Raw genomic sequence first — 15,993 nt, forward strand, 5'->3', positions numbered from 1 at the left:
AGGATCAATGGCTGCAAGATACAACATCATGGACTTCTGCATGGACTTCTGCTGGGGGAGGTCAAGTATGAAAGCACCCAGTCGCTGAAATGTTGCTGTGGAAACCAGAGGCTCCCACCTTTCGGGGCCCAGGGGTACTTCTGAAACTATTGTGGGGACCAAGAAATACCTATTTCACAGAAGAAATAATAGTGATGGTCAGAAAAATTCCTTCCCCAGAACAAAACAACAAAATAACTTTCATTATTATTCATCTTCTTGTGTCCAGGTGGACAATAAGTTCATTGTTCTTTAAAACCCAGTTTGAATTGTTAGTTTCAGTACTGCCAAACCTGGGGTAAGGAGCACATCCTGTTGCATTATTTGAGAGATTTCTAAAAACACCTTCTCCAGAAACCCACTTGTATCAATACATGCCCACCTGGTGACACACACCATCCAACAGAGGGGGGAGGAAACTGTTGCAGTGTGGGTCAAATACCTGGGTGTCAAATACCAGCTGTGCAATACTTTCAAAGATAATTCCCTCACAGAAGCAAAGATTGTTTTATAAGGCAATTTCCGCCACAAAACCTCCCAGTCTCTATCACTGAGCGAAAGCTGGATATTTTGTTCCCAGCACAACTTCTAACCAGCAGGTCCACCTACAGTGGCATCCAATATAATTTTAGAAAGAACTGAGAGTAAGCCTTTATTATTCAATAATAGTTGTTCAAAGGCCTTAAGACTCCATGTTCCTTCTCCCAAAGAACATCACAGGAGAGATTGGTTCAGGCCAAGCATACATCAAGCCCAAGACTCCCAAAGAACTGCAGGCACAATATCCCTAGGAAATTTCTGCTTGAATGTTTTCAGCTGGACACAACAGTACTGATGGAAAGGGAGCATGCATCTTCTGACATTCTCCTCTGCCCCTGCCCCTGTGAGTATCAGCAATACGTGCTCCCTGACAGCCAAATTGCCACTTTTAACTATTTTCATGGAAAACACTTTGCAGACTCAGTTTTCACCTTGTTATCCATCATGTTTATTAAAGAACAACAAAATTGTTTTTGGAAAATAATAAAACCTAGGGAATATTCATTGTCCACCATACAACTCAAGAGTTCTATGCTTAACCCACCAATTTTACTATATTTAGAAGCACATTTAAACTCTGGCCTTGGGGTTTGGCCCAACAATATAGAACAGAGATAATCTCAAGGTCATGGGTTTGAGCCCCACATTCCGTGAAAGATAGGAGGGGTGACCATTTCCCCCAGTGTTAAGTTGTTGAGCTTTTTTTGGGGGGGGGGGTTGTTTACTTTAAGATGGGGATCTATAAATTTTGTTGTTGTTTTTTAAAAAATTGCCCCTACTTTTCTCAAACATTTTGCCAATTCAGCAAAAATCTGCCCAGACATCATTTTGCAGCCCAATTCCTGGATGTGTCCGGGAAAACCAAGATATATGGCAGCCCTAGATTAGCGTTGGGGTCCCTTGCAACTCTGAAATTCTATGAGTTTGTGAATTGGTTATGTAACAATATTTTCAAAGCAACATTTTCTAATTTTATAAACATAGGCAGGAATTCCATTAGAGCAAGCAATGCCTTTTCTTCACTACAACCAGGACATAATAATATTGAAAATAGTGGGATGGCGAATAGACCGCCTGACCAAGAAGCGGGGGGATAGAATTTGGATCCTCACCAATGAAACAATATTATTTGCATACATACACCCCCCCGAGAATCATGGGAAATGTAGTTTACCCTTCAGAGAGCTACAATTCCCAGCAACCTTAAGTTATAGTTGCCTGAATTCCTTGAGGGGGAAAATGTGAACTGAATGCACTTTTTTAAAAGGTACAGGCTGCAATCCCAACCCTACTTACTTGGGTTAAGTCCTAATCAATTCTGGCTTAACATAATTAATACTAAGCCACAGGCGTGTTTCTGCCCCACAAACTAATCCGACTTTTAAAAGAAATGACAATGCTATAAGATGGGTCCCTTAGCGAGAGAATGCACATATCCGGTATGGCAGCGGAGACAATGTCAGACCCATCCTATATTCACGGCTTAATGTCTCATTCTTTGGAGCTTGGAAAGTGAACTTCTGAATTAGGGCAGTGAAGAAAAGAAAGAGCTCAGTCCTCGCCAGCTGCTCTCCCAAACAAGCTCGCTTTCCTAGAAGAGGGGGAGAAAGAGACTGTTTCAGTGGAGAGCTTTTGCTACAGTAAACAGCTGCACAGTTTAAAACAGCACTGAGAGAACAAATACTTTAAAACAGTATGTTGTTGCAAAATAAAGATAGAAACCAGTCCTCTGCATTCCCTAGTGTAGCAAATGGGAACACTGAACAAATATGATCATGGTTTTTGAGAATTTGGAATAGATACATTTCAATTAACATAAATTCCTCTCATATGTAGTTTTGGAGAAAATTTCAATTTCATGCTTATTTTATTAGGAATCTCCCTAATCTGCATATAGCTTATCTAAGGGTGTGGCAAACAGAGTTAGTTGCTCAAGATCCAGATGGAAGTAGGTTTCTGTTCTAGGGCAGCTGAGAAAGGTCCCAGTAAATATTCCCTAAAAAAATCCAAACTGCTTGCTTACTGGGTGGAGGGGGGGGAGTATATCAACACCATTTCATGTAACATCCCACCTCCCATGGCAGCCATTTTGTGACATGCACACAGAGCACTTCCTCAAAATCCCAAATGGGGTGGTAACCCCAGCCATACACAAGGCTCCGAGCAATCAAATCACCATCATATTGTCACTGTTCCAGTTCTGATGAGCAGCCCATGAACTTTTTTACCTGCAGAGAATGGCAAGAATGCTTCCCTTTTCATGAACTGATCATTTTCCAGGAAATGGCCAGGATTAAACTCATTGGGTGTTTCCCACTCATCCTTGTCAAACAGCACCGAGGTCAAATTGGCGAGCATTATGGTTCCCTGGCAAAGGAGAAGCAGAGAAGAAAGTAGATAAAAATGACAAGGTGCTTTCGAGTACAGTGGTACCTTGGGTTACAAACACCGACTGTAATGAAAGGCAAATGAGTCAACTACAGTTCTACCTTGAATTTCTGGGTATATGGCCAGCACAGAGGTCAAATTGGCGAGCATTATGGTTCCCTGGCAAAGGAGAAGAAAGTAGATACAAATGACAAGGCGCTTTCGAGTTTGTAACCTTCTGTTTGTAGCCTTGGGTTACAAACACCTTGTGTTACAAATACTTCAGGTTACAGACTCCACTAACAAGGAAGTAGTACCTTGGGTTGAGAACTTTACCTCAGGATGAGAACAGAAATCACACAGTAGTGGTGTGGTGGCAGCGGGAGGCCCCATTAGCTAAGGTGGTACCTCAAGTTAAGAACGGTTTCATGTTAAGAACACACCTTCGGAATGAATTAAGTTCGTAACCAGAGGTACCACTGTATTCTCTTTGAAGTTATAGTAGTACTAAGCCTCCATCCCCAGACAGAGCAAGGATATGTTCTGAAAACAATGTTTACTTCTCATTATTAAGTAATTCATCTAACGAAGTCCCACAAAAGCACAGTTCCAATATAGATTTTAAAAGACATTCAAAGTCAGGTTGGGAATCAATATGGTTTCCTCTCAAAGAAAAAGAAGAGAAGATAGTAGATTAAACTGGCAGAGAACTCTTTGTGTTTTTATCTGTGCAACTATCTACAGCAGTACTGAGCCTCCTGGATCCAAGTCCAACCATTCTTGCCTATTGCTCATGCTGGCTCAGGTTGGTAAGAGTTGGACTTGAACAACATCTGGAGGACCTCATGTTGGCCAACCCTCATTTAGAACTTTGGCTTCAAGTTTTTGTACCTTGAAGGAAGAGGAAAGGAAAATAAGAATGGTATACAGTGGTACCTCGGGTTACAGATGCTTCAAGTTACAGACGCTTCAGGTTACAGACTCTGCTAACCCAGAAATAGTACCTCGGGTTAAGAACTTTGCTTCAGGATGAGAACAGAAATCACACGGCAGAGGCGGGAGGCCCCATTAACCTGGTACCTCAGGTTAAGAACAGTTTCAGGTTAAGAACGGACCTGCGGAATGAATTAAGTTCTTAACCCAAGGTACCATTGTATCATCTTAATACTTACTTTGGGAATATGAAACCCAGCGAGTGTAGTGTCCTTAGTTGTCATCCGGGGCGAATTCACAGGCACAGTGTTGCTTATTCTTTGAATTTCATGAACAATCGCATTGGTATACGGCATGCTGTCCCTGTCATCCATTGCTGGCTGGCGAGACTGGCCAATCACAGAATCTATTTCTGCTTGGACTTTTGCTGCAGAGAAAAGAAAATCTGCTATCAATACAAGGAGAACAGACATAAACCAATATCTGCAAGGAAACTGCATCTTGATGTCCCACCACTGAGTACCCAGTAGATGGTGACAAGGGATAGACCCTCCTGAGCAGCGGTATCTCATTTGTGAAATTCCCTTCAACTGAAAAAGCACACAGGACTTTCACTAGTCAAGTTTCAGCAATGCCTTAAGACTTCATTCTTTTATTTTATTTTTTTAAATACTTTTTATTGTATTTTCTTCATCATACACATCCAAAGAAAAACAGCCAATTCAAAAAAGAGAAAAGGGGGGAAGTCATTAAACAAAAAACAACAACAACAAAGACACTAAAAAGAGGGGGGGGAAATAGAAAAGAAAAAGAAAAATATACAAAGAGTAAAACATACAACATTTAACTAGCATCGACTTCCTTCCCTCCTGATTTCGGGTTTCTACTTTTAGTAATTTTATCTTACTGCTGGTATTGGTTTCTAGTTTGTAACATCGGAAGATTTAAGTCAGACCTACTGTAGTTGGTAAGTTACTAAAATTGCCTTCAATATAAACCATAAATTTATTCCAGTCCTCTTTTAACTTTGTATTTTTTTGATTTCTAATTCTTTGCGTCATTCTTGCCAATTCTATAAAATCGTATAATTTCAATTGCCAGTCTTTCACCGTTGGTAAGGTTGAACTTTTCCAATTTTGGGCAATTAACATTCTAGCCGCAGCTGTTGCATACTGAAACAGGGTTTTATCTTTTTCCGGTATTTCTTTTCCAACCATCCCTAGTAAGAAGGCCTCTGGTTTTTTGGGAAATGTGTATCTGAATATTTTTTTTAGCTCGTCATATATCTGATTCCAAAATTTTTTTATTCCCTCACATGTCCACCACATATGTATGAAATTCCCTTCATTTGTTTTGCATTTCCAGCAGGCCTTGTTACCAGTCTTATACATCCTGTTTAATTTTTCTGGAGTTAAATACCATCTGTATATCATCTTTTCTAAGTTTTCTCTGATTGCAGCACTTGCAGTAAATTTTATTCCCTCGTTCCATAGTTTTGACCATTTCTCATATTCTATATTGTGTCCCAAGTCTCTTGCCCATTTTGCCATGACTTCTTTAGTCTCTACATCTTTTGTATCCCATTCTAATAAGATATTATACATTTTGGATAGTAACTTAGATTTACTTTCTATTATTTCAATTTGAAATTTTGATTTCTTTTCGTTCATTCCTACTTTCTTGTCTTCCGTCCATATTGCATTAATCTGATGGTACTGTAACCAGCCCTTCAGCTTTTCCTTCAACTCCTCATACGGTCTTAGTTTCCAGCTTTCATGGGAACTTATCAGTAGATCTTCATATGTCAGATTTTGCTCTTCCAAGTTTGTTTTTTTAATTGATAGGATATCTGTTGGGGACAACCACCAGGGTGTTTTCGGTTCTAACAATTTTTTGTTTCTTTCCCAGAATTCGTATAAAGGACCTCTTATAATATGACTCGAAAATCCTTTATGTGCTCTTCCTTTACTTAACCAAAGGTAAGCATGCCAACCAAACCTGTTATCTGCGCCTTCGAGTTCCAATAAATCAGTGTTCTCCAAAGTTATCCAGTCTTTGACCCAACATAGGCAGGCAGCTTCGTAATACAGTTTTAGGTTGGGTACCGCGAGCCCTCCTCTCTCCTTTTGGTCTGTAAGTAATTTAAATCTGATCCTCGGCCTTCTTCCCTGCCATATGAATCTTGAGAGAGTTTTCTGCCAGTCTTTTAATATTTTAATCCCTCTAATAACCAGAATATTTTGGAAGAGGAACAGCATCTTGGGGAGAATGTTCATTTTTATTGCCTCCATCCTGCCCAACCACGAAAGGTTTACTCTGCTCCAGACATCCAAATCTTTTTTGATTTCCTTTTTTTACAAAGGGAAAAGATTTAAGATAACTGAAAACCAGGAAGTCAGTAAATTTTTACGCAGATATGAAAAAGACCCCGGGGGTGGAGGAAAGATATGGAGAGAAAGATGGAGAGAGGGGGGAAAGAGGGGGGCGGGCTTGAGGGGGAGATTGGAGAATGAGGGAGGAGCGGGGGGAGGGGGGAGGAGGATGAGGGGGAAGAGGTGGAGGAGGGGGAGGAGGAAGAGGTCGAAGAACAAACAGAAGACAAACTCACCCGAATCTAAACCGGTTAAACCCAAACCAGCAAATTACTGACTTATTAGCAGACAAAAGGGATAATGAACCTTAAAATCTTAACATGGAATGTAAATGGTCTGAATGAAAAAGCCAAAAGGAATAAAATTCTAAATGTGTTGAAAAAGAAAAAATTGGATGTAATTTGTATTCAAGAGACCCATGTAACTAAAAAGCATAAACATGTCTTAGCAAATAAACATTTGGGAACGGAATTTATAAATTCTACGGAAGAAAAAAAAAAAAAGGAGTGGTAGTATATGTGAATGAAAAATGGGAACCAAAAATGATATACAAAGATGAGGAAGGAAGGATACTGGGGGTTCAAATCAGCTTTCAGGGAGAAAAGATCAACGTGGTTAACATCTATGCCCCAAACACAAATAGGCCAGAGTTCTTCAAGAAATTAGAACAAGTATTATTAGAATTAGAAGACAACAAGACGATATTATTGGGAGACTTCAACGCGGTGCCGTCACCAGAAATGGACAGACAAATGGAAAACAGAAAACGAAACCAAGGAAAGTTACCGAAATCTTTTCAAGATCTGGAAGAAAACCTAGATTTAATAGACATATGGAGATATAAACACCCAACAGAAAAGCAGTTCACTTTCTTTTCAGAAGTACATAAAAGTTGGGGTAGAATAGACCAAATCTGGACCTCGAGAGCACTTACCCTAAGAGCAACAATTGTGAAATCCATCCAAGAATACTCTCAGATCATAACTCGATAATCTTGGAAATCAAAGGTGTAACACATGGAGGTTTTAGATGGAGGTTAAATGAATATCTATTAGAAAATGATGATGTTATCGAAAAGGCCAAAACCACCTTAAAAGAATATTTTGATTTGAATCTGAACACAGGAACAAACATAGAAGTGGTATGGGACGCCAGTAAGGCGGTAGTAAGAGGTTTATTTATCCAGCAAAATAATTACAAGAGGAAGATAAGACAGCAGAAGAAGGAAGAAATACTCAAGCAGTTAAGAGAGTATGAGAAAAAATTAATAGACCACCCGAAGGATGAGCAAAGCATTCAAACAATAAAAATGTTACAAACACAATATTCAATGCTGACGAGTCAAGAAATCGAATGGAAAATCAAGCTAATGAAGCAAAGATATTTCGAGTCTGCGAACAAAACGGGAAAATTTCTAGCCTGGCAACTGAGAAAAAGGCAGAAACAGAACATGATAAACAAAATAAAGGTAGAAGAAGATCTGATAGTAGACCCAATAAGAATACCAAAAAAATTTCTTGAATTCTATGAGGATTTATACAAGAAAGGAGAAGAAGACCCAACCCAAATAGAAAGATACCTAAAGAGACACAAAGGGAAGACCATCACAGAGGAAGAAAGATCTCAACTAAATAAACCCATCAATATAGAAGAGGTTCAAAATGCTATAAAAAAAATGAAAATAGGGAAAGCTCCAGGCCCAGACGGCCTTTCGGCTAAATATTACAAAGTTCTAGGAAATCAATTTTTACCAGTGCTCTGCGACACTATGAACAACATTTTAAGAGGAGGGAAAATACCTGAGTCGTGGAGGGAAGCTTTTATAACACTAATCCCAAAACCAGATATGGACAAAATGTGTATTAAAAATTATAGGCCAATATCCCTATAGGCCAATAACGACTATAAAATGTATGCCGATATCATGGCAAACAGATTAAAAAAGTGCCTGTCAAATTTAATTCACAAAGACCAAGCAGGCTTCCTCCCAAATAGATTCTTGAAAGACAATGTGAGACACACTATAAATCTAATTGAATATTTGGAAACTAATAACGATATACCTGCGGCCTTGATCTTCATAGACGCAGAAAAGGCGTTCGACAATGTCTCTTGGTCGTTCTTATTAAAGACTATAGAAGAAGCAGGGATAGAGGGAGAATTTCTGAAAGGAATACAGGCAATATACTCAAACCAATCTGCTAAATTGGTAATAAACAACAATCTTACAAATACATTCCAAATTGGAAAAGGAACCAGGCAAGGCTGCCCCCTCTCCCCGCTCTTATTGATTATGGTCCTAGAAGTTTTGGCAAACAAAATAAGATCAACGCCTGAAATCCGAGGGATCAAAATAGGATCTAAGGAGTTCAAACTAAAAACCTACGCGGACGACCTGATGTTATCCTTAGAAGAGCCGCAAGGAAGTATCGAGAAGGCGCTGGAAATATTAGAGGAATATGGCAGACTAGCAGGATTTAAATTGAATAGATTAAAGACAAAAATGCTAACAAAGAATCTGAGAAATGACATGAAGGAAAAATTAGAGAGACAACACGGAATTAAAGTGACCAAAAAAATAAAATATTTAGGTATTTGGCTTACACCCAAAAATATAAACTTAATCGAAGATAATTATACAACGACCTGGAACAAAGTCAAAAAAGACTTCATTCTTTTATTAAGGGGAATGTGTGTTTACTGATGAGCCCACCTGAAGCTGCAGTATTCCGACTGTAATGAAAGGCAAATGAGTCAACTACAGTTCTACCTTGAATTTCTGGGTATATGGCCATGTAGAGCAAAGCCCAGCGCAGGGTTGTAGAAACTGATTCTGTTCCAGCAGAAAACAGATCCAGTGTTGATTGTAGGAGGCTTTCTTCATGGAAACTGGAAGGGGCATCCTCCTTAAGGCAAAGAAAATGCACCAGGGAGTTCAGATGTCATTAAAAACACCATCCTACTGACAGCCCCACATGTCAAGAGATCACCAGGGGATTCAGTGACTCTAATCCTGCCTCTAGAGAAAGCTAGAGAGTTCCAGAAAGACATCTACTTCTGCTTCATTGACTATGCAAAAGCCTTTAACTGTGTCGACCACAGCAAACTATGGCAAGTTCTTAAAGAAATGGGAGTGCCTGATCACCTCACCTGTCTCCTGAGAAATCTCTATGTGAGACAAGAAGCTACAGTTAGAACTGGATATGGAACAACTGATTGGTTCAAAATTGGGAAAGGAGTACGGCAAGGCTGTATATTGTATCCCTGCTTATTTAACTTATATGCAGAATTCATCATGCGAAAGGCTGGGCTAGATGAATCCCAAGTCGGAATTAAGATCACTGGAAGAAATATCAACAACCTCAGATATGAAGATGACACAACCTTGATGGCAGAAAGTGAGGAGGAATTAAAGAACCTTTTAACGGGGGTGAAAGAGGAGAGAGCAAAATATGGTCTGAAGCACAACATCAAAAAAACAAAGATCATGGCCACTGGGCCCATCACCTCCTGGCAAATAGAAGGGGAAGAAATGGAGGCAGTGAGAGATTTTACTTTCTTAGGTTCCATGATCACTGCAGATGGTGACAGCAATCACAAAATTAAAAGACGCCTTCTCCTTGGGAGAAAGGCGATGGCAAACCTAGACAGCATCTTAAAAAGCAGAGACATCACCTTACCAACAAAGGTCCGTATAGTTAAAGCCATGGTTTTCCCAGTAGTGATGTATGGAAGTGAGAGCTGGACCATCAAGAAGGCTGATCGCCGAAGAATTGACGCTTTTGAATTATGGTGCTGGAGGAGACTCTTGAGAGTCCCATGGACTGCAAGAAGATCAAACGTATCCATTCTTAAGGAAATCAGCCCTGAGTGCTCACTGGAAGGACAGATCGTGAAGCTGAGGCTCCAATACTTTGGTCACCTCATGAGAAGAGAAGACTCCCTGGAAAAGACCCTGATGTTGGGAAAGATGGAGGGCACAAGGAGAAGGGGACGACAGAGGACAAGATGGTTGGACAGTGTCCTCGAAGCTACAAACATGAGTCAGACCAAATTGCGGGAGGCAGTGGAAGACAGAAGTGCCTGGCGTGCTCTGGTCCATGGGGTCACGAAGAGTCGTACACGACTAAACGACTAAACAACAACAATCCTGCCTCTAGGAAGGTCCAGTCAAGAGTCCTGTGACTCTCTGATGCTGGCATAAAGTTTGGGTTTGTTCTGGTCAATAATTCCTGGTCTGGGTTTATTCAGGCAACTGAATCCTTTAGTCGTGAGATGCCTCCACTGCAGAGATTCTTTTAGTCATGTCAACTGTTTGCTCTCACAAACCACCGACTAGTGGTGAAATCCCAGCAGTGAACAAGTGGGGAGGTGTCTCCCCACAAAATACATGACTTCATATTCTGTGCATGCAGAAATGTATTCTGTCTGAAGTCATAAATTCAACAGAAAGAATGTGGTCAGGCACTAAGGACCATTCAGACAAGCCACATGACTAGTTCTGGTTTTTAATATTGCTTCTCTGCCTTCTACTACTGTTTTGTTATTAAAGATACATACTTTTTTACCTTTTCATCTCTCACCTTGGCCATTTCATTTAGGTAGGCATCTATGAAGTCTCTGGGTTCAGATGGGTTCCAGTCTTCTTTGTGTTTTTCAATGATTTCTCTCACAAAGGATTTCACCTGCCCCCATTTTTTAAAAAGTGTGTGATGGGGCCCTGGCAAGTGCTTCATGACAGTAGGAAATGCATCGTACAGCTGAGGAAACAAACACTAATATCATATATGTGAAGGAAAAACCCTCTCAAAAAAGCATTCACATCATGTCGTTGTCATGGGAAAGCAGCTAGCAGTAATAAAGGCTGGTGTGCACAGGCTCAAAGATGGCAGACTCTCTTGGAACCAGAGCAAATATTGCACTCACCACTGCTTACGATGGTGCCCCATGGCAATGTCTTAACTTCTTGGTTAGAATGTACAGATTGCAAATCAAATGGCATCATTGTGGTTAGTTCAACGAACACAACTTGTAATTCACTGATTGACTTCTCAAGAAGATGATTGCCATCATTTGAAAAAGGCCTTTATCAATACCTGCTCATGTCATGAATATGTAGAGTTTCCCTTTAATGTTATGCATCTGCATGGGGCTTCCATTCACAGATTAGAACAGGTTTGTGTAGGATCAAGTCACACCCTGGTCACATACACAGCGATTTTATTCAGTCACACATGTGACAGCCCTCCTATTAGTAATTTCATTCTCTTTTTGCTGCTGGATCTCGTGATCCACTGTTTACATTCCATAGTGATAGGAGTGTGGGAACAGAACTCAGACATAGGAGACGTGTGAAGCTGCTGCTCACACTCAGCCATGTTTGTTATTTTGATCTTTTGTAAATAAAGAAGCTTTTGTGATGCCAAATACCTACAGCCTCACTTCTTTGCTGATACTATGCTAATGCTAAGAGCATGCCCACAGCTCCACTGGATGTGGGTCACTGGACACCTGCGTACGAGCAACAGATATACGCATACCTCCAGCCACTTAAAAACACAACCTCTGCTGTAATACACATTACAATACTAAAGTCTTTAGTGCCTTGATAAAAAAAGCTAGAAGGCAAAGGAATACGGATGAGTCAAGAGACTTGAATGAATAGTAAGGGAGAAAACAGGAATTAGAACATGAAGAAACAGGAGGACCCAAAGTAAATGATTGCAGAGTCAGCAAGAATGTGGGAATGTGTCTGGAATCAAAGCAATTCTGTTGAACTCAAAGAAGACCTACCACAGTCCAAAAACTTCCCTGAAGGCGGTTTGTCTCATCAAACAGGTGCAATAAATTATGGAAACTGCTGTCATGGTAATCAAAGCGGTCCCCAAAAGTGATGGAACAGATGATATTTGAAACAGCATTATGAATCTGAAAGTGAGGGTCAAATGGCTGCCCTGGAGAGAGAGAGAAAATGGTGCAGAAGGAATTGGGGTGCTTCTAGCTTCCATATAACAAAAACAGAAGGCGGGGAAAGTGGTTGGATGTTGATGAGGCAGGATTTGTTTTAGCTGAAGAAATCATTTCATATTAACATTATATCTTGTAATTTAACCTGGGACACTCAGGACTCTGAGGTCCATTTATATTTATTCTCCATAGGCAATGATTATTCTGCAGTATGGTGATATTGATCTGAGAGGCAGGAGGTCAGGAAAGGGCATTTTTGTAACAATGGCTGTCAAAAAGGATAAGGACCGTCCCCATCAGAGACAGTATACAGACACACTGATATACCAAAAATATGGCACTTCAAACCCTACTCTATTTGCGAGGTTGGTTGTAGAAATTATCAAAAATCTGCAGATATCCTCAAAACCCAACCTTTGTCCTTATTCTGTTCTAGTTCAGGGGCTTTTAGCTCCCATGGCAGGTTCCCGCACAGAGCTTCACATTAGAACTTTTCTGCACCACAACGAGCCTCTGTGGAGCTTCCTATCAACACCCCCTTTGCCATCACAGGGTCATTCCAGTCCAAGCAGAGCTACATTTGTATGAAGAAATAATGCCAGAAAGCTTCGCACCTAGCTGATGTAGTCTTAACCTAGTTCATACAAAGTAGCAACTTAAGGTAAGTATCATAGGTGGGCCACAGGATTGTTGACTCTGGTTCTCACCTTTCTCAGCTTCTATTGCTTCCTTTAAGTAACGACTTTCTTCCTGTATTCTTTCTTCTAAAGACCTTTTGCCCAAACCAAAGTTTCTGAGTGTTGATAAGGCAAATCGTCTTTGTTGTTTCCAGATGAGACCATTAGAGAAGACCAGCCCTAGATGGGAAGGAGTAATAAGTACGTAGAGCAAGTAAGTAGATTTAGCAATCCTGTTAATTCCAAGATGGACTCCTCTTTGCTTTCCATTATTCTGCTTGCCTGCTGATGACATTTGGAAAGACTGCAAGGCATTAGAAACTAGCCAATTTGTGCTGGTGGCTTTTATCTGTTTGCTCTGAATTCTGCTGTTTGCTGTTACTGCTGTTTCATTGATGCTTTTTGTGTGTTTCACTGTTTGGGTAGAATTTTTAATACTAATTTTATTTTGTCCTGTTAAACACTGTGGGAACTCTCGATAGAAAAGCAGCATTAAAAAAATACTGACAGGTGAAGAAGTCATGCAGTTAATATATTTTGTTCCTTCCTCTCCTTAGGCCACTCAGGCATCCCCCCCCCCCCGGAATTAACTGGTTTAGATTTAAAATGGGGGTCCCACTCTAGCCCCTTCTGTAATTATTCACACCCTTCCTTTCCTCATGGTTAATAGATTTTTTTTCTTTTTGTTTCATTTTGCTATGTTAACGTCATTATCCCTCCTTAGGTTGGCTTATGAACTGTAGTCCTTTTTCCAGGATTTGCCCTATAGTAGATAAATGACATCTACTTCTGATTCATTGACTATGCAAAAGCCTTTGACTGTATTGACCACAGCAAACTATGGCAAGTTATTAAAGAAATAGGAGTGCCTGATCACCTCACCTGTCTCCTGAGAAATCTCTATGTGGGACAAGAAGCTACAGTTAGAACTGGATATGGAACAAGGCTGTATATTGTCTCCCTGCTTATTTAACTTATATGCAGAATTCATCATGCGAAAGGCTGGGCTAGATGAATCCCAAGTCGGAATTAAGATCACTGGAAGAAATATCAACAACCTCAGATATGAAGATGTCACAACCTTGATGGCAAAAAGTGAGGAGGAATTAAAGAACCTTTTAATGAGGGTGAAAGAGGAGAGCGCAAAATATGGTCTGAAGCTCAACATCAAAAAAACAAAGATCATGGCCACTGGGCCCATCACCTCCTGGCAAATAGAAGGGGAAGAAATGGAGGCAGTGAGAGATTTTACTTTCTTGGGCTCCATGATCACTGTAGATGGTGACAGCAGTCACAAAATTAAAAGACGCCTTCTCCTTGGGAGAAAGGCAATGGCAAACCTAGACAGCATCTTAAAAAGCAGAGACATCACCTTACCAACAAAGGTCCGTATAGTTAAAGCCATGGTTTTCCCAGTAGTGATGTATGGAAGTGAGAGCTGGACCATCAAGAAGGCTGATAGCCGAAGAATTGACGCTTTTGAATTATGGTGCTGGAGGAGACTCTTGAGAGTCCCATGGACTGCAAGAAGATCAAACGTATCCATTCTTAAGGAAATCAGCCCTGAGTGCTCACTGGAAGAACAGATCGTGAAGCTGAGGCTCCAATACTTTGACCACCTCATGAAAAGAGAAGACTCCCTGGAAAAGACCCTGATGCTGGGAAAGATGGAGGGCACAAGGAGAAGGGGACGACAGACTACCAGATGGTTGGACAGTGTTCTTGAAGCTACAAACATGAATCTGACCAAACTACGGGAGGCAGTGGAAGACAGGGGTGCCTGTCGTGCTCCGGTCCATGGGGTCACGAAGAGTCGGACACAACTAAACGACTAAACAACAACAACAACAACAGATAAATGACTATGAAGAAGATATTACCTGTTCCTTTCATGCTTAAGCACTAACTATTATTCCATCTCTACTAGTGATGGGACAGAAATTCAGTTCATCTTGAATTTAAATGCAATCTTACTTCAGTCTCACCTGCTGAAACAATGCACAAACTGGAGTGTTACTGATGTGTAAGTGTTTCAAACTGAAGAATGGAAAAATGAAGAACTGATTGAAAGAAAAACCGACAGATTCCTCCATCCATAATAATGCCAGGTTCTTATTTACAAGCTGTTTATCTTCAGTACTCAATACTGAATGGTGAGTTCAGTTAATCTAAACAGTTTAGTAGGTATACTTTTATGACACATCTTACTACTAGTAGTTTATAAAGATGCAAGGAATGAAAATGAAGATTAAGGAAAGATCTAACAATGAGTCCTGAATATTTAAACTTGAGGAGTAATCTAAAAGGTTCCCCAATCAATTACAGACCATTAAAAATAAAAAAATAAAAAGGAATTATTTAATTATCTAAATAATTGACAACATTAAAAGAAACTTACCAGATGACCCAAATATTTCCTGAATACCAGGACTACTTGGTCGATCTACAAAGTTTTCACCCTGATGGACAAGAGCCTCTTTCACCAGATGCAATCCATTCACAACCACAAACCTCATGCTTCCAGCCTGAAGACTGTAGACATTGCCGTATTTTTCTATAAGCTGGATAGAGATTGAGGAAGAATGTAAGAAATGATAGTTTTATTGCTTTATTGTTTGGCGCCCAGCCACGCTTCCTCTGCGAGCCTCTCCAGCTTCTGTTTACACAGTGTGGCTTCGGAGCGGTCATAAAGCAATTAGCAGAATTACACAGCGCCTGTGTGTCGAAAGGGCAGTAAATCAGTCCAGACGGTTCTTCTGTCCTTATATCTCTTTATTGGAAACAAAATAGCGCATTTACAATCCACAACAGCCATCCGTGTTAAGCTGCATTTTCTCTGCCTCCTCTCTCTCCTTGCAGCGGCTGAACTGAATGCTTTCGATTTCCACTCAGTTCACAACATTCCAAGCTGCTTTCGTCAGGTCCTGGCTTACTTCCCTTGTAAGCCCGTCCCCTCAAGCACAAGGCATAGAAGGTTAACCCTTCACTACACCCAACAAGCCTCTCTATATATTATATATTATATATTATATATTATATATTATATATTATATATTATATATTATATATTATATATTATATATTATATATTATATATT

The 15,993-nt window shown here is 40.2% G+C and overlaps 1 protein-coding gene across 6 annotated transcripts in view; it reads right to left on the reverse strand.

The window, feature by feature from the left end:
- Window positions 1-1,003: 1,003 nt before the first annotated feature.
- LOC310710016 (cytochrome P450 2J2-like) overlaps window positions 1,004-15,993 on the reverse strand; it is a 35,188-nt gene continuing 20,198 nt past the window's right edge. For 2 of the 6 annotated variants that reach the window (XM_083510348.1, XM_083510352.1), the window contains 8 exons: window positions 15,294-15,456; window positions 12,926-13,075; window positions 12,045-12,205; window positions 10,820-11,011; window positions 9,022-9,157; window positions 4,119-4,306; window positions 2,808-2,946; window positions 1,004-2,170 (listed from right to left, as the gene is read on the reverse strand). In XM_083510348.1, coding sequence (XP_083366474.1) covers window positions 1,995-2,170; window positions 2,808-2,946; window positions 4,119-4,306; window positions 9,022-9,157; window positions 10,820-11,011; window positions 12,045-12,205; window positions 12,926-13,075; window positions 15,294-15,456 — 1,305 coding nt within the window. In that variant the 3' untranslated portion in view covers window positions 1,004-1,994. The remainder of the gene's footprint in view (window positions 2,171-2,807; window positions 2,947-4,118; window positions 4,307-9,021; window positions 9,158-10,819; window positions 11,012-12,044; window positions 12,206-12,925; window positions 13,076-15,293; window positions 15,457-15,993) is intronic. The other 4 variants (XM_083510350.1, XM_083510353.1, XM_083510349.1 and 1 more) reach the window with 3 other exon arrangements.

This window comes from Podarcis liolepis (genome assembly GCF_965112155.1).
Source record: "Podarcis liolepis genome assembly, chromosome: 6".
In the NCBI taxonomy this organism is placed as follows: domain Eukaryota; kingdom Metazoa; phylum Chordata; class Lepidosauria; order Squamata; family Lacertidae; genus Podarcis; species Podarcis liolepis.